Below are 23,425 nucleotides of genomic sequence, written 5' to 3'. Positions count from 1 at the left end.
GAGGCTTGGTCTTCGGTGGAGTCAGGTAAGGAGGTAACTGATGAGCTCCCAGATTAAAGGCACTGAGGTCGGCGTTTAGAGCTTCCTCGGGTTCAGGCCATGGCGGGGGATCAGGCCAATCCTCCTCTTCCTCTGACTCAGTGAATGTCGAGCTGTTGCTCGTGGTGACGGCCCCATCAGGTGGTGTGGGACTGGAACATGCTGGTAGAGGGATGTTCACTTGACTCGTGCCTATTCTTAGAGAGTGGGCCACGTCAATCAGCTGCTGAAGGTCACTACGGGCTTTATTTAGCTCCTTCAGTCCGGCATGGATGGCTTCGTGAGTCTCACGCAGAACCGCATTCTCATCTTGTAAGGTTTGGCGGTTCGGGTGGTACATCGGGTGCTGGGTTGGCTGTTGTTGGTATGACTGGACAGGTGCTGATAAGGTTCTATCATCCGCATTCCTCCTCCGGGTGAAGCTTGAGGCTAGCTGAGGGGCTCTATACTGAGCAGCATCCTCGAAGCTCTCCGGGTGAAGTTGAGGTGCATGCAAGGAGATCGTCTGGACTAGTCCCTTCTGTGGGTATGACGGTCTGCCTGTTGGGGTCGGTGTAAACGAGTCCCACCGTGGTTGGCCGCTGTGCTCATATCCCACGTAGTCCACCTCGAAGTCCTGCATCCAAGCTGGGGGGTGCGTCCGACGTTTTGGCCTCACATCCAGGTGTCTTTCTTGATCTTGCTCCATCCTGAACACTATATCCGGCTCGAAGGACCACAATGTTGGGGAGGGTTATACGCTAGATCTTGGGTGTATATAGTGTACAAGATGGTGTATCGGTCAGAATACAGGAGGCCGCAAAGGACGCTGGACACAGGGAATGGCCAAACGGTAGATGGATGGATGGACAGGTTTATTGAGTTGCAGAATTAAAGGTTTATAGAATGGCGGAGTCTGCAATAACGAATAATAAGAATAAGGGTAAAAAACAATCCCAAACTAAATATTCCAAATATAGCACAAACATGTTTCAAATGACCCTAAAGGAAATACAGTATAATAAAGTTGTTGCCAACGTACATGGTTGAATTCTAATGCTACAAGTGGCCACATTATGCTTATCTCAATGATACTCATAGTAATGTGGGCAATCGGATGGTCTGGGGAGACCTCTAGTGATCGAAATGAGGAACAGGAATGGCGGCAACAGGAAGTGTCTCTCGTCCGCGAATCCGCTCCGAGTGCCATACAAGGACCCGAACTGACACGAAGGCAACAAATACAAACCAATATACTTATTATACGACAACAAAGATATAGGGCTTACTTTTTGGTCATGAACTCGGCTTTACTTCGCTTCGACTATGACTAGCGAACTTCTACACCACCATACCGTGAACTGCTCTCTTCCGGACTGCCCTGCTCATGCGCGGAGAATGCCGCGTCACCCCATGGAGTCACGTGGCATGCGGAGCGGGAACACAAGGCAGAGCCGCTGCCAACACAAACATGCACATAGAACAGCACAGCATGCAAACAATGTTACAGCCTTCTGTACACTTAGACAAAGAAACGATGCGTGAAAAAGAAAAACTAGAGATGGAGCTAAATGTGCTGCACTCAACCGCAGAAGACCAGAGGAGACACATCGAAATCAGGGGCCAGGCCCTTAACAATGCCCAAGCCAAAGTGGTCAAACTAGAGGAGGAGGTAAGATCAGGGTTGTACATTAACATGTAATTTTAACAAATTTCCGACTTGGTCGCACCAGCACATGATTTGGTTGCACCATTTTTGGGGCGGGTACAGAATGAACATGAATGCTGATGAATGGCAAACTATAATTTTGTATGAAGAACTCCAGTGACTTGAGTTATATCTGGATTATAATAAAGGTGAATATGAGGTTTCTATTCATATTCAAGATTCAAGAGATTCAAGAGTTTTTATTCGCCATGTTTGAGCGTGCCAAACAAGGAATTTGACTTCGGTAATCACAGCCTCTGTTCAACATTTAGGTGACTAACAACACTCAGGACGTGAAAAATGGCAAATATTCTCAAACATCCCCTGATCTTAAACTCCCAAGAGGGCAAGGAAAAACTCAAAACTCCAGCTAGGGGAAATGAGAAACCTTGAGAAGAGACCACAGATGGGAGGGTCCCTCTTCCAGGATGACCAGGCTGCAATGGATGCAGAGAGGACACATAGTACAAACAGTGTAGACAAATTCAAAAAAGGTATGGAGAGCAGGATGTTATTGCACAGTAATGACTCTGAGACTCTAATAGTGGTGTGAGTTCATCAGAGCAACAGTCTGGGGGAAGAAGCTGTCTCTGTGTCTGCTGGTTTTGGCGTACAGAGCTCTATAACGCCGTCCGGAGGGGAGTAGTTCAAACAGACTGCAACCTGGGTGAGAAGGGTCTGTAGAGATGTTACTTGCACATTTCCTGGTCCTGGACAGGTACAAGTCTTGGATAGATGGGAGGTTGATTCCAATTATCTTTTCTGCAGTCCTGATTGTCCGTTGCAGTCTGTGCTTGTCTTGTTTGAAGGCCGATCCAAACCAGACAGTGATGGAGGTGCAGAGGTGGATGATGGCAGTGTAGAAGGGCTTCAGAAGCTCCCGCGGCAGGTTGAACTTCTTGAGCTGTCTCAGGAAGTACAGCCTCTGCTGGGCCTTCTTCCGGACAGAGTCTATGTGGCCGGTCCATTTCAGGTCCCGAGAAATTTTGGTTCCCAGGAACTTGAAGGTGTCTGTGGAGAGAATAGTATTACTGCGGATAGTGAGGGGTGAAAGTTGTGAATGGTCTCGCCTGAAGTCCACTGTCATCTCCACGGTCTTGAGCGGGTTCAGCTCCAGGTGGTTTTGGCTGCACCAGTGGACCAGCCGCTCCACCTCCTGTCTGTACGCAGTCTCATCACCATCCTGGATCAGTCCGATAAGAGTGGTGTCGTCTGCCTACTTCAGGAGCTTCACAGGAGAGTCACCTGAGGAGAAACCGTTGGTGTAGAGAGAGAAGAGCAGTGGGGAGAGGACGCACCCCTGAGGGGCTCCAGTATTGGTGGTCCGCGTACCAGATGTGATGCTCCCCAGCCTCACACGCTGTCTCCTGTTGGTCAGGAAGCTGGTGATCCACTGACAGGTGGAGGCAGGCACCGCGAGCTGGATGAGCTTCTGTTGGAGGATGTCAGGAGCGATGGTATTGAACGCCAAGCTGAAGTCCACAAACAGGATCCTGGCGTACGTTCCTGGGGTATCCAGGTGGTGCAGGATGTAGTGCAGTCCCATGTTGACCGCATCATCCACCGACCTGTTTGCCCGGTAGGCAAACTGGAGGGGCTCAAGCAGGGGGCCCGTGACATCCTTCAGGTGGTTCAGCACTAACCTCTCGAAAGATTTCATGACCACAGATGTCAGTGCGACAGGTCTATATTCATTCAAACCCTGTGATGGAGGGCTTCTTGGCCACTGGAACGATGGTAGAGCTCTTGAAGCACGAGGGCACCTCACACAGCTCCAGGGAACGGTTGAAGATCCGTGCAAAGGTGGGTGCCAGCTGCTCAGCACAGACTTTCAAGCAGGAAGGTGACACGCCGTCTGGGCCCGGTGCCTTCCTGATCTTTTGTCTCCGGAACATCTGGCGCACTTCCTCCTCGCGGATCTGGAGCGCGGGCGCGGCCTCTGCAAGAGAGAGAGTAGGTGACAACGGTGATGGAGGTGTGGACAGAGCGGTTGTGGGGGGAGGTGAGTATGTAGATTGTGCTGCAGGAGGTCCCGTTGTGTGGGAGGAGCGATCAAACCTGCAGTAGAACCTGTTTAGCTGGTTAGCAAGCCTTGGGCTCTCCACAGGACGGGGGGTTCGTTTCTTGAAGCCTGTGATGCTCTGCAGACCTTTCCACACTGTTGAGGGATCAAGATTGGCAGAGAGGTGTCTCTCCATGCTCTCCCCGTAACACCTCCTGGCTTTCCTGACCTCTCGGTTCAGTGTGTTTCTGGTCTGCTTGAACAGGTCCCGGTCGCCGCTCCTGTAGGCCTCCTCCTTGACTTTGCGCAGCCTCCTGAGGTTCGGTGTAAACCAAGGTTTGTCGATGTTGTACGTGCAGAAGGTCTTAGTCTGCACACACAGATCCTCACAAAAACTGATGTATGATGTGACAGTGTCGGTGAGTTCATGCAGGTCTGAAGTTGCAGCTTCAAAAACTCCCCAATCGGTGCAGTCAAAGTAGGCTTGGAGGTCCTGCCTTGACTCCACTGTCCACTTCCTCACAGTCCTCACCACAGGCTTAGACGTTTTTAGTTTCTGCCTGTAGGCCGGGATCAGATGAACTAGACAGTGGTCCGAGAGTCCTAAAGCTGCACGAGCCACAGAGTGGTATGCATATTTAATTACGGTGTAGCAGTGGTCCAGTGTCTATGCTCCTCTGGTGGGACACATTATGTGTTGTCTGTATCTGGGGAGTTCGTGTGCGAGGTTCGCCCTGTTAAGATCACCCAGAACAATGATTTGTAAATTTGGTAGAAGTTTCTCCATGTCTGTCACCTGGTCAGCCAGCATCTGCGTGGCTTCACTCGCATGTGCGTGTGGTGGAATGTAAACAGCCACCATGACGATCGAGGAGAACTCCTGTGGTGAATAGAACGGCCGGCAGTTTATGAAAAGTGTTTCTAGAAGAGGCCTGCAAAACTCTTTCAACACCGTGACATCAGTACACCAACGTTCATTAATATAGAAACAGAGACCACCTCCCTTTGATTTTCCGGAGAGCTCCGCGCTGCGATCTGCACGCATTAGCCGAAACCCAGCTAACTCCACGGCGTGGTGGGGGCTGCGTCCGCTAAGCCACGTTTCAACAAAACAGCGCGGCGGATCTTCTGAAGTCCGTGTTCCTTGAAATGAGGAGCAGCAGTTCGTCCATCTTGTTCGCCAGAGAGCGGACATTCGCCAGATGAATTGATGGTAGGGCAGAACGGAACCCTCTCTGCCTCAGCTTTACGAGGGCTCTGGCTCATTCTCCGCCTCGTCGTCGTCGTGCTAGCTTGTATAGCACCGCCGCTCCGGCTAAAATCTCCGACAAACAGTCTGAATCAGAGAGAAAAGGAGAAAAAATACCAGAAGAAGACTGTCCGATGTTTAACAGCGCTTCTCTGGTAAAAGTGATCCGGGATGGACAGCAGAGGACACAGAAAACACACAAAATAAGACAAAGAAACAGAGAGCGACTCACCGTGGTGGCCATCCGCGGCGCCATCATGACGTCAATATGACTGGCAATCGCCTATGAGCTGCTTCGTGTCTTTGACTTGGCCTCAGCGGCGGAGGAACTGTTGGAGCTCCACCAAGGCAACCAGCCCGTGGCCGACTATGTGATCAAGTTCCAGACAGTGGCCGGGCGGACCAGCTGGAACCACGCGTCCTTGATGGGGATGTTTCTTCACGGGCTAGCTGAGTAGGTTAAGGATGAGATGGTGTCCTATGAATGCCCCCAAACCCTCGAGGACGCCATGGACCTGGCCACATGGGTGGATCGGCCGATCCGGTCAAGATGGTGTGAGAAGGACACAAAGTTGACTCTTTCTCTCCGCCACCGTGACGCCAGCTCGATGCCTTGGGCATCATTGAGACTCCCTGCCGCTCCGCTCCACCTGCCGCCCACCCGTGACTGGGCCCCTTTTGTAGCCAGCCAGCCCGTATCAGTCACTTTTCCCTCCCAGCAGAAAGGGCCTGAACCCATGGAGCTGGGGCTGACTACCCTCACGCACTGTGGGGGGGGGGGGGGCATCTCGTGGCATTCTGACCTGCCAAAACTCGACGGACCCGTCCAGCTGGGATCTGTATGAGTTCTGTCTGGTTTCCTTCCCTCTCCGGTAATGAGTTCCCGGCTTCGTCGGTTCGTGCCCGGCGGTCCCGGGTTCCGCCTTCTCGTGGGCTTCCGTTGCCGACTCCAATGCCTACTCTCGTCCTGGCAGTTCGTGCCGTGCACTCTGTCGGACCTACTGATCGGAAGGGTTGTCGGACTTGGTCCTGTCGAGAAACGCAGCTTGAGTGGTCCCACCTGACGACGGTGCTTGGGAAACGTTTTCCTCCGGTGACTGACTTGTCGGATTGGAATTGACTCGTGGCTTAGGGTTGGGTTTTGTTTTTTGGGATGTCAGGAGCTATCACTTTACATGTGTTACTATGTGTTCTTTTGCTATGGCCCGCATTAGCCCACGAGTGTCAGAACTTCTCCCGTGCCTACAGTGGCCGGACACTTCAACAGCTTGTTGTAAAAAAACAGGCAGGCACTCATGACTATGTGCGATGCAAGACCAGCTATTTTTTATTTTTACAACCGTCCGTACTCGCACTCACACCTATGGGCAATTTGGAGTGCACAATTGGCCGACCAAGCATGTTTTTGGGATGTGGGAGGAAACCGGAGTGCCCGGAGAAAACCCAGGCGGGCACGGGGAGAACGTGCAAACTCCACACAGGGAGGGTCGAAGGTGGAATCGAACCGGCACCCTCCTAACTGTGGGGCGGACGTGCTAACCAGGGCTCCACCGAGCCGCCAGAAGACAATCAGTGAGTGGAAATTACCAGGATACAACCTTTAGTGCTCAAATTGGGTTACAGGAATTAAGTTGGTTCATACCCATTCTTTTCGAACTTTAACAATATTTCATGCCAAAATCATTTACTACAGGTATACATCAGTTGTGTGTGAATGCTACAACATATTTTCTAAATGTATACTCACTGGTTACAGCAGTCTCAACACAGAATGTTTTTGTTTCACCCTTCTCACTACAGTTGTCTTTTTTAGGGACACCTTTGTCACAATGTTAAGCCATTCTCGCAGCAGCAGCTATGACACATCAGTGGAAGCCCACATTCAAAAAGATATTCTAATGGCTAATCGCCAATGTTTGGACATGGAAAGCAGGTAACATATTTCAAGATGCCTTCATTTTTTTTAGTAATGAATGAGGATAAAGCCACTCTATTTAATGACCAATTCTTGGTCAGCCCAAATCAGGAAAACGAATGGTGAGTAATTTGAAAAATTATATGTCAGGTATTAAGATCTGGATAAACTTATAGCCAACTCCCCAACCCCTGATTTATTGAGCTAGTGACTGACCTCTTGACCAGTACTCAGGCAGAGAGGCTTGTCCTAAAATCCCATTGCAGATTTTATGAAGAGGGGGGTAATTCATCCGAATTATTAGCCCATCAACTTTGTCAAAAAGCGTCATTTTGTAATATATCACAAATTATGTTACCGGATGACTCCTTGACAGCTCATCAGATTATCAATAATTGCTTTATTTAGTTTTATTCGAAATTGTATACTTCAGACTCCATAGCTGGCTGTGACTGATTTTACCTTTTTTTTCCTGATATGAATATTCTGGAAATTGATTCTGACTTTTGTCAAAAGCGAGCGGCCAAGTGCAAACACTGTGTTTATTCAATGTATCTGGGGAATGAGGTGGTGGAGATTTTGGCACGGCGTGGTTCGAGGGACTGGTCGAGGACGTGATCGTGATCGGGCAGTTAGTCAGGGCAGGCAGCGAACGGGCAAAGTCGGTAACGGGCAGTTGATTGGGGCAGGTGGCGAGCAGGCATAGTCGGTCAATATACGGCAAATCGGGTCGGCAACTAGGAATAGAGCAAGGCACAAGGCAAGGAACGAGGCACAAGGCAGGGGTAGCCGACTGAATGTGTTTAAATAGGGACTTGCTAATTGGTCATGACAGGTGCAGGTGATTGTCTTGATGGGAGGGGCGTGGCTGTGACTGAGTGGAAGGTCACCGGCTGGAAGTAGTGTGGAAGGTGTGTGGCACAGGCGTGAGACAGATTTTAAAATGAGACTGGAAGAAAATCTGAATTAATAATGCTATAATGGCCCTTCAAAGTGGTAAAGCCCCCAGCCGGCCGGGATGGGTTTCCGACTGATTTTTACAATAAATTTTAAGATAACGTTCCCCCCTTCTTTTAGTGGTGTATACGGAAGCGCTGAAAAATAACATTCTTCCCCCTCCTCCTCGACAGGTTTCTGTTACTCTCAGAAGCAGTAATATCATACAAGGTATCGTAAGTGGTAGTTGAACACATACAGTCTCTCTGTACGCAGAGCTTCTGCTCTACATCACCTGCAAACTTTTCCTGTGGTTACAAATTAGAGACAATAAGATCCCTGCTTGGCTCCAGACTGAAACGTTCACTAATAGTCCACATTCACTTCCTTCCATCCTCTACCATGAATGGCACAATCAAAGACAATGTTGGCATTCGGAGTTTGACGCAAATGTCAGGAAAGCTTTGCCTCGGTTCTCGGACAACGCTTCGAAAACCGACGTTAGTTGGCATTGTTGTGTGTGGTAGGTGTTAAACCATTGTGACACCCGGCTGCAGTCGTGCGTGGCCCGCTTCCGGAAAGCTGCCCCTGCAAGGCTACAAGAACTCAACTCTCAACAAGAACTCAACTCTCAGCATGATTCACGCGATAACAGCCGTGTAAAATGAAAGCTACTGTACGTATTTGTAAATAATAGCCATAAAGCTGCACCGGCGAGACCACAATCAAGGGGGTTCAAGATGAAGAGTTGAGTTCACGCAATAACAACCATGTAAAAAGAAAGCTACTGTATGTTATATTTAAGAGGCTGGACAACGGATCTTTTTAAGAGCAAGCTTTAATGCGAGGCCTTTTCAGGAATGAACATACCCACAAAATACAACACACCAGCACAACTTTTGCTCATGCGCAATGACACGGTAGGTACAGGTGCCTGTGTGCGTTTACATACCCACAAAATACAACACACCAGCACAACTTTTGCTCATGCGCAATGACACGGTAGGTACAGGTGCCTGTGTGCGTTTACATGCATCACACTGTATTTGTTAACAATAGCCATGCTTTTCGTTCACATTAATTTGCTTTTGTGACATTATTTTCGGGACTTTGGCTCTTCTACCTTGGGTAAGTGCATACATTTTTCATTTAAATAGTGTTATTTTGTCATGTTTCATTTATTTCGAGCTCATTATTTGTCTTTTGAATGTCTGACATGTCAAGCGCTGTACACGAACAGTGTAAGGCTGTGCTTTCCAGTATGTTTGTCTTTTTTTTGTGGTTATATGTACTGTTTTAGACAAAATTAGACAAACTGCTTTGGAACGCGACGGATTCGCTTCTCGACGCTTCCTCTGAAACGAATTAGCATCGCGATCAGGAGTTCTACTGTGGTTGTAACTCATTCCTTACATATTGTGAACCAATTTAAAAAATGTTTGGGTATTCAAAGTGTTTCTATCTATTCCCCAATTATACCATCCATATATTACCACACCATATCACCTTTTTCAGCCATCATTAGTAGACAATGGCTTTAAAACCTTGTATGATAAGGGTATTATAGTATTCAGATCTATATATTGATGATACCTTTGCTAGCTTTGAACAAGTTATCCAAAACCTATAAGCTGACCAAAAAGACATGTTTTCGCTATTTGCAGGTTAGAGGTTTTCCTCGCAAAAAAAAAAGTTGCTAATTTGTCTATTTGTCCTCCTTCCATTTGTTTGGATTCCCCTCAAGGGTCAATAAGAAGACTAAAGACAGGATATTATTGTTCACATGTGACTTCCGTGACTACTCCATTTTGCGTATTCATAAAAAATCGGAATGCGATCTAGGGACCCAGTTGTCTGATAAGCAATGAAATAGTACTCTTAGTAGAGTCCACTCTTAATCCACATGCTCTAGACCAGGGGTCCCCAAATAAATTGGCAAGAGGTCCACTATCTCGACCAACCTTATAGACCAGGGTCCAGACATGCAAAAACGTTCCAACAAAAATATTGGAAGTAGAAACAGTTTTATTTTTGCTTTTTCAAACCTTCATAACAAAAAATTAATGTTACCTTATTCTTGATTTCCTAATTTTGCTTGGGGAGGGGGGAACCTGTTCTCATTTTCTACACTTGCTAAAAATACCCCCAAGAAGACACAGAAAAAGTCAGTCTAATAAATTAGTGTATGCTTCCACATACCGTATTTAGTTTGTATTATAAGGCGCACCTAAAAACCTCAAATTTTCTCAAAGCTGACAGTGCGCCTTATAATCCGGTGCGCTTTATATATGGACCAATATAGATTCGTGGATGAGGACTAATTTATGAATGTAAACTTTACATGTTTATTTTGTGTGTTGTGTGATATTAACGTTTGAGCAACGTTGAGTTATTGATATATTGTTATTGTTTTCACTATTTCGAGTGTTACTATATCGTGATTGCATTAACGTTTGAGCAACGTTGAGTTATTTATTCTATGCGCTTTATAATCCGGTGCGCCTTATATATGGACAAAGTTTTAAAATGGGCCATTCATTGAAGGTGCGCTTTATAATCCGGTGCGCCTTATATTGCGGAAAATACGGTACTCCTTCCAATGTCCTGGCTCACATACTCGTCACTCGTAACGTGCAGTATTGCATCAGGTATTCTGGTTTGACAAAAAGATAGCGTCCCAAGTGGACAAATAAATCTTTCATTTTATTTTTTTTAATTGATGTAGATTTATCCCGCGGGGCGGACTAAACCCCCTGACAGGCTGATTTCGGCCCGCAGCCCGTACGATTGACACCCCTGATGTAGTTTTTGGCACACTAAGGTTTATTTGGAAGTTCGCCTTCTCACCTGCATAGTCCCTTGAGCACACAACTTTGGATCTTTGCTGTTTTTTATTGAGCATTAATGTTCTGTCATTGGATTAGATCAGGGGTGGGCAAACTACGGCCCGCGGGCCACATCCGGCCCACGGGACCGTTTAATCCGGCCCGCCAACCCTGAATTAATTGTATTATTAAACTTTTTTTTTTGTCATTTTGCCTGCAATGACTGCGTTTCCCCAGTAGATGGGGAACCGCTCGCCTGCGCATTTACTACCGGAAGCCGTGTCAGAAAGCTCGGTGCACACTCACAAGTGCGTGTACGTACGTACTCAGTAGTACGGACATGGCGCACTCGCGCTCTATTTGTATCAGTCCCGAATTTAGAGCGTGGGCTGTGACGACAGCATTCTTGTAATTCGCTCGCTGAGCTTTCAGATACAGTTTTACGCTAAAGCCACCCACAAACCTTCCCCTGGAATCCTTCCATTAAAATGAGTGGCCCGAAGAAAAGAAGTGAGTGCCGAATGTTAAGAGTGGCCAATTTGGCTCGACGTACGCGACGTGACGTTCAGCCACATCAACCCGTCACAGATTGAGGTAAACGGATCTCTCCTAAGAATTGCCACAACAAATTTTACTCCAGACTATGATGCACTAGCAAAAAAGGGAGACCAACAACACTGTTCCCACTGAAAATGAAGGGGAGGCTCTCAAGTTTGTTGTAAAAAAATGCATTTTGAATATGATTTGTACACATAGCAGGGATTGAAACTAGCGACCATTCTCATTTTCAAACAATGCAGGATGCTCAAGGACATTGATGCACCACCTGTTTGCGACTACCGTAATTTCCGGACTATAAGTCGCGGTTTTTTTTCATAGTTTGGGTGGGGGGGCGACTTATACTCAGGAGCGACTTATATACATATATATGGTTTTTTTTCACTTTTTTGGGCATTTTATGGCTGGTGCGACTTATACTCCGGTGCGACTTATAGTCCGAAAATTACGGTAATCTTAACCTGTAAAGTTCTTAAGGCTTACTTTAAGGAAGTGTTTCCCGTTTCCTCACCTCTGTTACCAGGTGTTTGTGAGTTAAAACTCTGCTCTGATGTTCAGATACCACTCACGGTGTTGCCGTTTTGATTACTTTATTTGGATGTATGCTTTCACCGATTCTTCAAGATGATATATTTGGTCAGAATGTTTGCTGTTTGATGTGATCTCATAAGATAAACATTTTTCATTAATCTGACCTGCAGGCACTGAAGTGATGGAGACTGTTATTCATAATAATAGTGTCGTATTTTATGAGAATCACTGATAGCAGTTTTTTAGTGATTTTATTTTTTTTAATGCTGTTAATAAATGCATTTGTTTTCAAAAAACTTGTTTGGAATATCCATGCTTTACTACCTACTAAAGGCCAAAATCTTTTATGCAATGACCTTTACAGGTCGCTTATATTACTTCACACAAACACTACGTCCATCTGCTCCTGGTTCGGCCCTCCGGTCCAAATTTAGAACCCAGTTCGGCCCGCGAGTCAAAACGTTTGCCCACCCCTGGATTAGATGGATGTGCTTTTGTGTCCATTAAGAGCCAGCACTTTTGAAAGCCATTCAAGAGACAAAAAAGGCCACAAATGTATCCTGAGAATATTTAAAATTGCATGTAAGTGTGTCCTAAAAGCATTTATTTAGAAATATAAATCAGTTAAAGAATGATTACCGTTTTTTTCCGTGTATAATGCGCAAAATTTAACTAATTTATTGTCCTAAAATCTGGGGTGCGCATTATACATGGGTACAAATTTTTTTTAATTTTTTTTTTTTTAAATTCTTTTTTTTTTTTTTTTTTTTTTTTTTTTTTTAAGAAAATCATGGTACAACAAAACCAACAACAGGACTGACCGACAATAGTGTGTTTGTACTGTGCTCTGGTCATTTCGTCAAAGAAGGGATAATAGTCCTCTTCTCTTCTTGACTGACAATGAATGTGATAGTTTAATACAATCAGCAAATAACAAAATGCGTATTACAGGTAATATTTTATTTCACAACACTTTGCCATGTTCCTTTCGTCTCTGCTGTTCACTTCAAACACGCTCCATACGAACGCAATGCTCTCGTATCAGACGCTTGCTCGATCACCTGCTCGTTTGCTGTCACAATGTACCCTACACAAATCCGAAACATTTGTTGCGGCTCCGAGTCACGACGAGGGGCAAGTTTTGGTTTCCAAGGGTGTTTTTATTCCTCTTCAACGTCTCTCCCATACAGAGCCGCCTTTTTCACATGTCCGCACGTCACTTTCCTCTCTTTTCATCTGATCGCGGTGGTGCCTTTACGGGCAGTCGGAGAAATCAACGCCAACAAAAAAAAAATACATCCAGCCTAGTTAAGACCATACCAAAGACTATAAAAATGGGACCCATTGCCTCCCTGCGTGTGTGACGATCATTGGGACTTAAAAAAAAAAAAAAAAAAAAAATTGGGTGCGTATTATACATGGGTACAGGCTTTTTTCCAGCATCAACATGCCATTTTTAGGGTGCGTATTATACATGGGGGCGCATTATACACGGAAAAAAACGGTAATTGATATTGTAATAAAAGTCCATTATTCCCTGAAAATAACATTTCTCCTTATAAACATAAAAGGGATGAAAAAAATGTCAGGGGGGGGCACCATATATGTCTTCCTACCCCTCAGAAAGTAAGTTTAAGTCTACAGAGTAGTGCGCTCAAAGTGTATATCCAAAAGCACTCGAGACCATGGCAACAGGTCTGCTGCTATCTTCTGGTGAAGTGTAAATTATTTTTTGTACATGTATATTTTCTCCTGTGTCAATAGTGCTGACTACCCACACATTATTGATTGTATGCCAGAGGCTGCAGGCTGGTGGGAATTTAAACACAGGCTGCATTATTAGCCCCAGGCCGGAGTTTGGACAGGTCTATCCTTTATTTTCTGTCATAGGATCAAGAATCTCCATGCCCAGATCATAGAGAAGGATGCTATGATCAAGGTACTCCACCAGCGCTCCAAGAAGGAGACAATCAAGCCAGATGCGCCGTGTACAATGAGGCCCTCCAAGTCACTGATGTCTAATACTTGCCCTGGAAGTTCAGGACTGCTTTCTCATTGCACTGTACTCAGTAGCTCAGCCATCATTGAAGAATGCAAAGATAGCAGCTGGAAAGGGAGCCTAGGTAAGAGTCTGAAAACCTTTTGGAGCTCTTAACTCTGCAAACTAAATTGTTTTTCTCCTTCAGGAGTTCTACTCGGTCCAGAATTTCGCATCACATTATCTCCCTCCCCGGTAATAATAATAATAATAAATTATATTTATAACGCACTTTATATTCGGAGGAATCTCAAAGTGCTACATGGCAAATAAAAACAAGAAAACAAAACAAGGACAAGTATAAAACAACTGGACGACAACCAGGATATGAGAGAAATTACGGAAATGCTAAGGTAAAGAGGTGAGTTTTAAGTCCGGTTTTGAAAGAGTCAGTGGATTGGGGTGCTCTTAGGTGGTCGGGGAGGGAGTTCCACAGTGTAGGGGCTGTATGGTAGAAGGCCCGGTCGCCCATGGTGCGCAGCTTGGTTTTCGGGACGTGGAGAAGGTGTGAATTAGATGAGCGGAGGCTTCGGGTGGCAGGTTTTGGGGCAAGGAGTTCTTTGAGGTATGGGGGAGCATGTCCGAGGATACAATGGTGAGTGAGGAGGGCGATCTTATAATCAATTCGGAATTTGATGGGGAGCCAGTGCAGAGAACGGAGGATGGGTGTGATGTGGTAGCTTTTCCGCACCCTCATCAGGATCCTAGCAGCGCTGTTTTGGATGTACTGAAACCTCTGGAGGCTCTTGCTAGGGATCCCGATGAGGAGTGCGTTACAATAGTCTAGCCTTGAGGAGATAAAGGCGTGGACAAGTTTCTCAGCATCCGTCAGGGTAAGTGTGGGGCGGAGTTTGGAAATATTCCTGAGGTGGAAGAAGGAGGTTTTGCAGATGTGTTTTATGTGTGACTCTAGGTTGAGTTGAGGGTCCAGTTTCACACCCAGGTTGGTGACAGTGGCTGAGAGGGTAATAGTGAGACCGGCGAATGAGATGCTTGTTATTGGGCAGGTATGGATCTGATGGGGAGTGCCAATTAACATGGCTTGGGTTTTGTCACTGCAGGAAGCTGAGATTCATCCACGCCTTTATCTCCTCCAGACACAGGGAGAGGATGGATGAGGGAGATGGAGGAGGCTGGGTTATGGAGGGCGGGGGGTCGAGTTTGAGGTATAGCTGGGTGTCGTCCGCATAACAATGATATGAGATGCCGAACTTCCTGATTATATTGCCGAGGGGTAGCATGTAGAGAGTGAAGAGGGTAGGACCGAGTACAGATCCCTGGGGGACACCGGAGGTGACAGTGTGAGTGTCGGATTTTTTCCCTCCCAGGGAAACGTACTCGGTTCGGTTTGAGAGGTAGGACTGAAGCCAGGTTAGAGCAGTGCCAGAGAATCCAGTGGAGTGAAGTTGGTTAAGGAGGATATTGTGGTGGACTGTCAAATGCAGCGGACAGATCCAACAGAATGAGGAGTGACGGGGAGCCGGCATCGGCAGCCATGAGAAGGTCGTTGGTGACCCTAACAAGTGCTGTTTCAGTGCTGTGGCCAGAGCGAAAACCGGATTGAAATTTCTCAGCGATGTTATTGCGGGTGAGATGAGTGTGAAGTTGGGCAGCTACCACTTTTTCCAGAACCTTGGAGAGGAACGGGAGGTTAGATATCGGTCTGTAGTTGGCAAGGTTGTCCGGGTGAAGTGAGGGTTTTTTGAGCAGGGGGGTAATGATGGCAGTCTTCAATGCAGGGGGTACAGAGCCAGACTGGAGTGAGAGGTTGATGACATTGGTTATTAGGGGACTGATGGCTGAGGTTTGTTGTTTAATGAGGGCTGTGGGGAAAGGGTCCAGGGCACATGTGGAGGGTTTCATCATTTTGATGATGTCCTCTACCTCCGACTGCAAGATAGGGGAGGAGCAGCGGAGAGGCTGGACTGTCCCGGGTGGAAGGAAGGGGGGAGGAGGTGAAGTGGTGGGGCCAAAAGAGGAGAGGAGCTGGGTGCAGATGTTGTCAACCTTAGCAGTAAAGAAGGTCATAAAGTTATTGCACACTACCTCTGAGGATTCTGTTGGAGTGGTGGGTTGGGGTTTGAGAAAGTGGTTGATGGTTGAAAGTCAAAAGTCAAAGTCTGCTTTATTGTCAACCTCTTCACATGCCAAGACACACAAAGAAATCGAAATTACGTTTCCACTATCCCACGGTGACAAGACATAGTACACGACATACATACAAGCAAACAACACAAAATAAAAACAAGAAGGCACAAACAATGAATAAGAGTGATGAATAAATAATAAATAAACAAATAACACAATAAATAAATAAATAAGAGGAGCAAAACGGAGCAAGCGTGCATACAGCAGACAGTCAGAATATGGCGCAAAAGTACAGGACGCTACGCAAAAGGGGGGAGAGAGTTCAGAATCCTAACAGCCTGGAGTACGAAGCTGTTGGTGAGTCTGGTGGTGCGGGAGCGCAGGCTCCTGTACCTCTTCCCAGAGGGCAGAAGATCGAACAAAGAATGAGCGGGGTGACTCACATCACTCACAATCGTGGTCGCCTTGCGGGTGAGATGGGAGGTGTAAATGTCCTTCAAGGAGGGGAGTGAAGCACCAATAATCTTACCAGCCGTGTTCACTATGCGCTGGAGGGCCTTCATGTTGTAGTCAGTGCAGCTACGACCCCAAACAGCAATACAACTGGAGAGGACGCTCTCAATGGTGCCACGGTAAAATGTAGTCATGACGGCCGGAGGAGCACACGCTCGCCTGAGTTTCCGCAGGAAGTACAGGCGGCGCTGGGCCAGCTCAGTGGCCTAGAGTGTCCGCCCTGAGACTGGAAGGTTGTGGGTTCAAACCCCGGCCGGGTCATACCAAAGACTATAAAAATGGGACCCATTGCCTCCCTGCTTGGCACTCAGCATTAAGGGTTGGAATTGGGGGGTTAGATCACCAACTGATTCCCGAGCGCGGCACCGCTGCTGCTCACTGCTCCCCTCTCCCCCAGGGGATGGATTAAAATCACACGGGGATGGGTTAAATGCAGAGGACAAATTTCACCACACCCAGATGTGTGAGTGACGATCATTGGGACTTTAACTTAACTTTAACTTTAACTTCTTCACCAGTGATGCGGTGTTGGTGGACCAGGAGAGATCCTCACTGATGTGCACCCCCAGGAACCTGGTGCTGCTCACTCTCTCCACCACAGCACCGTCGATGGTCAGCGGCAGGTGTCGGGTGTGACCCTTCCGGTCAACAACAATCTCCTTGGTCTTGTTGACGTTCAGCAGGAGGTTGTTGTCCTTGCACCACGTGGTCAGAAGGTCAACCTCCAACCTGTATTGAGTCTCGTCGCCCTTGGTGATGAGACCCACCAGAGTCGTGTCGTCAGCAAATTTCACCATGCGGTTGGCGCTGTAGGTTGCAGCGCAGTCATGCGTCAGCAGGCTGAAGAGCAGCGGACTGAGCACGCAGCCTTGGGGGGCCCCCGTGCTCAGCGTGATGCTGGCGGAGATCTTGTCGCCAACACGTACCACCTGAGGTCTCTGACTGAGGAAGTATAGTAGCCAGTTGCAGAGGTAGGTACTGAGGCCCAGCTTGGCGAGTTTGCAGATGAGTCGTTGTGGCACAATGGTGTTGAAGGCAGAACTGAAGTCCACAAACAGCAATCTCACTTACGAGTCCCTACTCTCCAGGTGGGTGAGGGCCGAGCAGATGGCATCCTCAGAGGACCGTTTGGCTCGGTACGCAAACTGGAAGGGGTCTATGGTGGGGGGTAGAATGGATCTGATGTGCTCCATGACAAGCCGCTCAAAGCACTTCATGATGATGGGCGTCAGTGCCACGGGGCGGTAGTCATTGAAGCAGGACGGGGCAGATTTCTTCGGCACAGGTACGATGGTGGCAGCCTTGAAACACGAAGGGACGACGGCTTGCTGCAGGAAAATGTTGAAGATGTCCGTGAAGACACCCGTCAGCTCCCCAGCGCAGTCCTTCAGCGCTCGACCCGGGATGTTGTCAGGGCCCGCCGCCTTACGAGTGGTGATAGCGGCAAGCGCCCTCCTCACGCTATCAGCAGAGAGGCACAGGGGCTGCTCTTGTGGAGGAGGAGGGGCTGTTTTGAATTTACAGGGGTATTGTTTATGATATTGGAGTAGAACTGGGCACGTGCAGTCCCTAGGGCTTTTGAGTAGGCCTTCTGATGTTCTTTGTAGGCCTGTTTGTGCACGGTCAGTCCTGAGGCTTTGAGACGACGCTCCAGGATGCGTCCAGTTGACTTCATCAGACGCAGCTCACTGGTGTACCAGGGGGCTGAGCGTGAAAAAGTGACTGTTTTGGTTTTTTGGGGGGCGTGGATACCTAGAAGTTTGGCCAAAGAGTTATTGTAATGGTCCACTGCCTTGCTGACTGATGGAAAGGTTGCAGAGGAGGAGGAGAGAAGCTGGAGGTCCTGTGCTATAGTGTCTTGGTTGATGTTTTTGAAATTTCTGAATGAGATTTGCCGCTTGGGTTTGGAGTGGGGGCGTGGGAAAGGCAGTTCCATTTGAATAAGTTTGTGGTCAGACACACCGACCTCGTGAACTTGTAGGTTGCTTATGGCCAATCATCATCATCGTTTTAAAGTCCGCTTTCCAGGCGCCGCTGGGTTGGACTGGGTTCTCGATGTGGCCGTCTTCCACCGGGAACGGTCCATGGCCATCTCGTGGTTGATGCCGAGTGCCTTCATGTCGGCTGCCACGGTCATCTGCCAGGTCTTTTTAGGTCGGCCACTGGGTCTTGTTCCCTCTACGTTATACGACATAACTTTCTTCACCCAGTCGTTCTCGTCCTTCCTCACTACATGTCCGTACCATCGCAGTCTGCCTCTCCTCACCACATCCACTATGGACTCCACTCCGATCTTCTGTCTCAGCTCTGCACTGGTCTTTTCCTCCCTCATTGACACACCACACATCCATCTGATCATCCTCATTTCTGCTCTGTTTAGTTTGTCTTCATGTTCTGTTTTCAGGGCCCATGCCTCACTTCCGTACGTCATACTACTTCTGACACAGGCTGAGTACACTTGGCCTCTCATCTTCAGGGATGGGGCCTTAGATGTTAAGAAGGGCATGAGTTCCCTGAATTTCTTCCACCCGCTTCTCACCCTTGTGGTCACTGCTAGGTCCACCCCCCCATCAGCGTTAAGCATGTCTCCAAGGTAGCAGAAGCTGTCCACCACCTCGTACATCTCCCCATCTACCACGAGCCCCTCTTGCTCAGCTGGGTCTGCTTGGGCGACTTCTCCCCTACACCGCTTGCATTGGAAGGTCTCACTTGCAGCTAGTAGGCTGCCTTTTACTCCGCTGCATCTTCGGTGCACCCATCTCTGGCAACCCTTGCACCGGATAGAGTTAGCTTGCACTCCCTTCCCGCAAACTCCACATGGCCATGCTCCTGACTGCGATATCACTCCCAGGCCAGCACCACCGACCATGACCTTTGATTTTGCCGCATTCACCTTCATTCCTTTCACTTCCAGGCATGTCTTCCAGGCCGCTAGCTTCCTAGCTAGGTCTTCTCGGCTGTGAGCCATCAATACCAGGTCATCCGCGTAGAGCAGCTCCCATGGTAGTCCACCCCTCACTTCCCTCGATACCACATCCATCACGATAGCAAATAGGTTGCTTATGGCCAATGAGGAGATGATAAGGTCAAGGTTTGTCATGAGTGGGGACATTTACATGTTGAGTGAGGTGTAAACAGTCCAATAGAATAGAATAGAATAGAATAGATCTTTATTGTCATTGTCACCTGTACAACGAAATTTAAAAAGTGCCAACCGATCCGCGCATGCGATAAAAAATATATAGAATAAATAGAATAAAAATATAAAAAAAACAAGATAAAAACCCACAGAAGAACATACACAGACATAATCATTTACGTTTAGCTGCATTCAATGTGACTACCGCTGTAGGTTAAAAACTGTTGGCGAATCTGCTAGTCCTCGACCTAATTAATCTGTAGCGTCTGCCTGATGGCAACAGTTCGAAAAGGGAGTGGCCAGGGTGGGAAGTGTCCTTCAGAACGTTCTGTGTTTTTTTGAGACAGCGGGTTCTGTGTAGGTCTTCCAGTGGGGAGAGGGCAGCCAATGATCTTCTGTGCTGTGTTGATGACCCCTTGGAGCTTTTTCCTCTGAGCAGCAGTGCAGCTGGAGTACCAAACACATATACAGTACGTTAAAGTGCTTTCTATGGAGCAGCGATAGAAGGACACCAGCAGTCTCCGTGTAATGCTGTGCCTCCTCAGCACCCTTAAAAAGTAGAGTCTCTGTTGGGCCTTTTTAAGCAGCTCAGAGGTGTTCACGCCCCAGGTGAAGTCCTCCTCGATGTGGACTCCCAGGTAGCGGAAGGAGGACACCCTCTTCACACAGACCCCGTCGATGATGAGTGGTGGAATGTCCGTTTTATTTTTCCTCCTAAAATCAATGACCAGTTCTTGGGTTTTAGCCGTGTTTAGGAGCAGATTGTTCTCTCCGCACCACTCCGATAGCTGGACCACTTCGTCCCTGTAGGCAGACTCATCCCCCTTTGAGATGAGCCCCACCACGGTTGTGTCATCCGCAAATTTCACGATGGTGTTGCTGCGGTGGGCGGGGGTGCATGCATGTGTGTAGAGCGTGTAAAGCAGTGGGCTCAGTACGCAGCCCTGTGGGGAGCCGGTTCCAAGACTGAGAGGTGTGGATGTATGACGGCCCACTTTCACCCTCTGGCTGCGACCCGTCAGGAAGCTCTTAATCCACCTGCAAGTATTATGTGGAAGTCCCAGGCCCTCCAGTATGTCCACCAGTCTGTGGGGGAGGATGGTGTTAAAAGCAGAGCTAAAGTCCACGAAGAGCATCCGCACATAGCTCCCCGGCTGCTCCAGGTGGGACAGTGCAGCGTGGAGGGCTGTAGCTACTGCGTCCTCTGTGGATCTATTTGCCCTGTAGGCAAACTGGTGGGGGTCAAAACCTCTGAACAGGAGTGCTGTGATGTGACCCCGTACCAGCTTTTCAAAGCACTTCATGACCACCGGGGTGAGTGCGACTGGCCGGTAGTCATTGAGGCTGGTGATGTGGCGTTTCTTGGGCAGGGGGACTATAGTGGAGGATTTTAAACAGGATGGGACGGTGGACTCAGTAAGGGACTGGTTGAAAATCTTTGTGAAGACTCCAGCCAGCTGATCTGCGCAGTCCTTCAGGACACGCCCAGTGACGCCGTCAGGACCCGCAGCCTTCCTCGGGTTGATGGTCCGCAGCGTGCGCCTCACCTCGTGCTCCTTCACTGTGAGGGTGAAGCTGCTGCGGTCTGTGGGATGTGATGTGGCCCCTTCAGGTGGCTCGGACTCGAACCGGGCGAAGAAGGTATTGAGGACCTCTGCCAGTGAGGCGTCCCCTTCAGCAGCTCCGATGGTGGTTCTGTAGTTGGTGAGATGCTGGACTCCCTGCCACACCTGCTTGCTGTCCTTGCTGTCCAGGTGATCCTCAATCCTCTTCTTGTAGGCAAGCTGGGCCTCTCTGATGCCTCTCCTCAGGTTGGCTCTGGCTGTGCTGTAGAGAGCCCCGTCCTCAGACCTGAGGGACAGGGCGGTGTTCCTCTCCTCCAGCAGCCGAAGGACCTCCCGGGTCATCCAGGGCTTCTGGTTGGGGTATATCCGTATAAGTTTGTCCACTGTGACAGTGTCTGTGCAGTGCTTGATATAACACAGAACACTGTCTGTGAACACGTTCAAGTCCCGGTGTTCGAAGATGTCCCAGTTAGTCCTGTCGAAGCAGTCCTGCAACTGCTGAGAGGCGTCATCAGGCCAGGTTTTAACAGTTTTAGTGATGATAGGAGCTGATTTCCTGATGGTGGTATATGCCGGGATTAATAGCAGTGACATATGGTCAGACTGGCCCAGGTGAGGTAGCTGTTTTGCCCTGTAGCCTAGCTTGATGTTGGAGTAGACCTTGTCCAGAGTGTTTACTCCTCTAGTGGCACATTTAACATGCTGATGGAAACTAGGGAGTGCTGCTTTCAAATCTACATGATTAAAGTCCCCTGCCATGATGTGGACTGCGTCAGGATATCTGCTCAGCTGGCTGCTAATACTGCCATGTAATAGTCCGATAGCTAGCTTAGCATTAGCCTCCGGAGGTATGTAAACAACAGTCGTCATGACTACGGTAAATTCACGAGGGAGGTAAAAGGGCCTGCATTTAATAGTCACGTACTCCAGGTCCGGGCAGCAGTGACTGTCTACAGTCACCATATTAGTACACCAGTTGTTATTGACGTACATACAGAGCTTGCTCTTGCCGGAGTTCTCAGTCCTGTCATGACGCTGTGTGGTGTATCCTGCTAGCTCGATAGCAGAGTCCGGTATGAGTGGATGAAGCCAGGTTTCGGTGATCAGTACCATGCAGCAGTCCTTCACGGTCTGGTTCGCAGACATCTGTAGCCTTAGTTCATCCATTTTGTTAGCAAGAGACCTGGCGTTGGTAAGAAACAGGCTAGGGAGCGGTGGTTTGAACGGCTGCTTCCGTAGCCTGGTTAGCGCGCCGGCCCTGCAGCCTCGTTTTTGTTTTCTCTCTCTGCGCTGCCTTCGCTTCCTCCCAGCGGGGATGGTGATCCAAGGGGAGCCGGGGCGCCTGATGATATCCTCCGGTATGTTTTTCGAGCGGTGAAACTCCGCTGCGACACTCAACTCGCAGCAAACACCTATCCTGAGGAGCTCCTGCTGGTTGTAGGTGGTGTATGATTGACATACAGTGGGTACAAACACTAACAAAAAACAAACAATGCGTAGATCGGGAGAGCACTGAGCCGCTGCAACTGCGTGCGCCGCCATCTTTCCGTAGTCCGCCATCTTTCCGAAAACCATGTTGCAACAGCTCAGAGGCAGGGGGGCGTGTCGACATGGATGTTAACATCACCTAGTATGGTTAGATTAGCGGAAGTGGAGGTACGTACAGAGGGTAGTGAGTAGATCGTGTAGTTCTGGAATGAAAGCGGAGTTTGGTTTAGGAGGGTGGTAAATAAGTAAAACTGTGATAGGTAGAGGGAGGGGGGGACAGCTCTAGATCAAGACAGTGGAGTACAGCCAGGCCACCGCCACGGCCAGTGCTGCGAGGTTTAGTTATATATTTATAACCAGAGGGACAGGCTTCATTGAGGGATTGATAGACATCCGGTGGTTGCCAGGTCTCAGTCAGGCACATTATGTCTAAGCCTTTGTCCAGGATGAGGTCGTGAATAAATGATGATTTACGGGTGAGTGCTTGGATGTTGAGGAGATCCATTTTGATTGTGGCTGTGGGGCTGTGTTTAGGTAGGGGGCGAAGTAGAGAGAAATCCACTCCACGTTTTCTGTGCCACATGAAGTGCAGTATTGTATTCGATGACGACTACAGTGGTGTTTATTTGACGCAATCAGACTACGGTAAGGCAACCGTTCACTTACGCTAGTTAATATAAATGCTATTAGTTGGTGATTTTATTTTTTATGTATGTAACAGATCTCGTGGCCGCGGCCATTAGACAAAAAGACCCGTTGATACAAACTGGTTTTGAAGCCCCGACTCTAAAGGAGAGCTCTGGACGCCATTTTGAGGCACCAAAGACGGCAGGGTCATCAGAGTCACGTGAT

The 23,425-nt window shown here is 48.3% G+C and overlaps 1 protein-coding gene across 1 annotated transcript in view; it reads left to right on the top strand.

Annotated features, from left to right (window-relative positions):
- Window positions 1-6,522: 6,522 nt before the first annotated feature.
- The window catches only part of LOC119133899 (angiomotin-like), a 32,442-nt gene continuing 15,539 nt past the window's right edge, over window positions 6,523-23,425 (top strand). The window contains exons 1-3 of the mRNA XM_037270096.1: window positions 6,523-6,910; window positions 13,633-13,865; window positions 13,929-13,973. Coding sequence (XP_037125991.1) covers window positions 6,807-6,910; window positions 13,633-13,865; window positions 13,929-13,973 — 382 coding nt within the window. The 5' untranslated portion in view covers window positions 6,523-6,806. The remainder of the gene's footprint in view (window positions 6,911-13,632; window positions 13,866-13,928; window positions 13,974-23,425) is intronic.

Source organism: Syngnathus acus, chromosome 14, assembly GCF_901709675.1.
Source record: "Syngnathus acus chromosome 14, fSynAcu1.2, whole genome shotgun sequence".
In the NCBI taxonomy this organism is placed as follows: Eukaryota; Metazoa; Chordata; class Actinopteri; order Syngnathiformes; family Syngnathidae; genus Syngnathus; species Syngnathus acus.
This window is presented reverse-complemented; position numbering and strand designations above follow the sequence as displayed.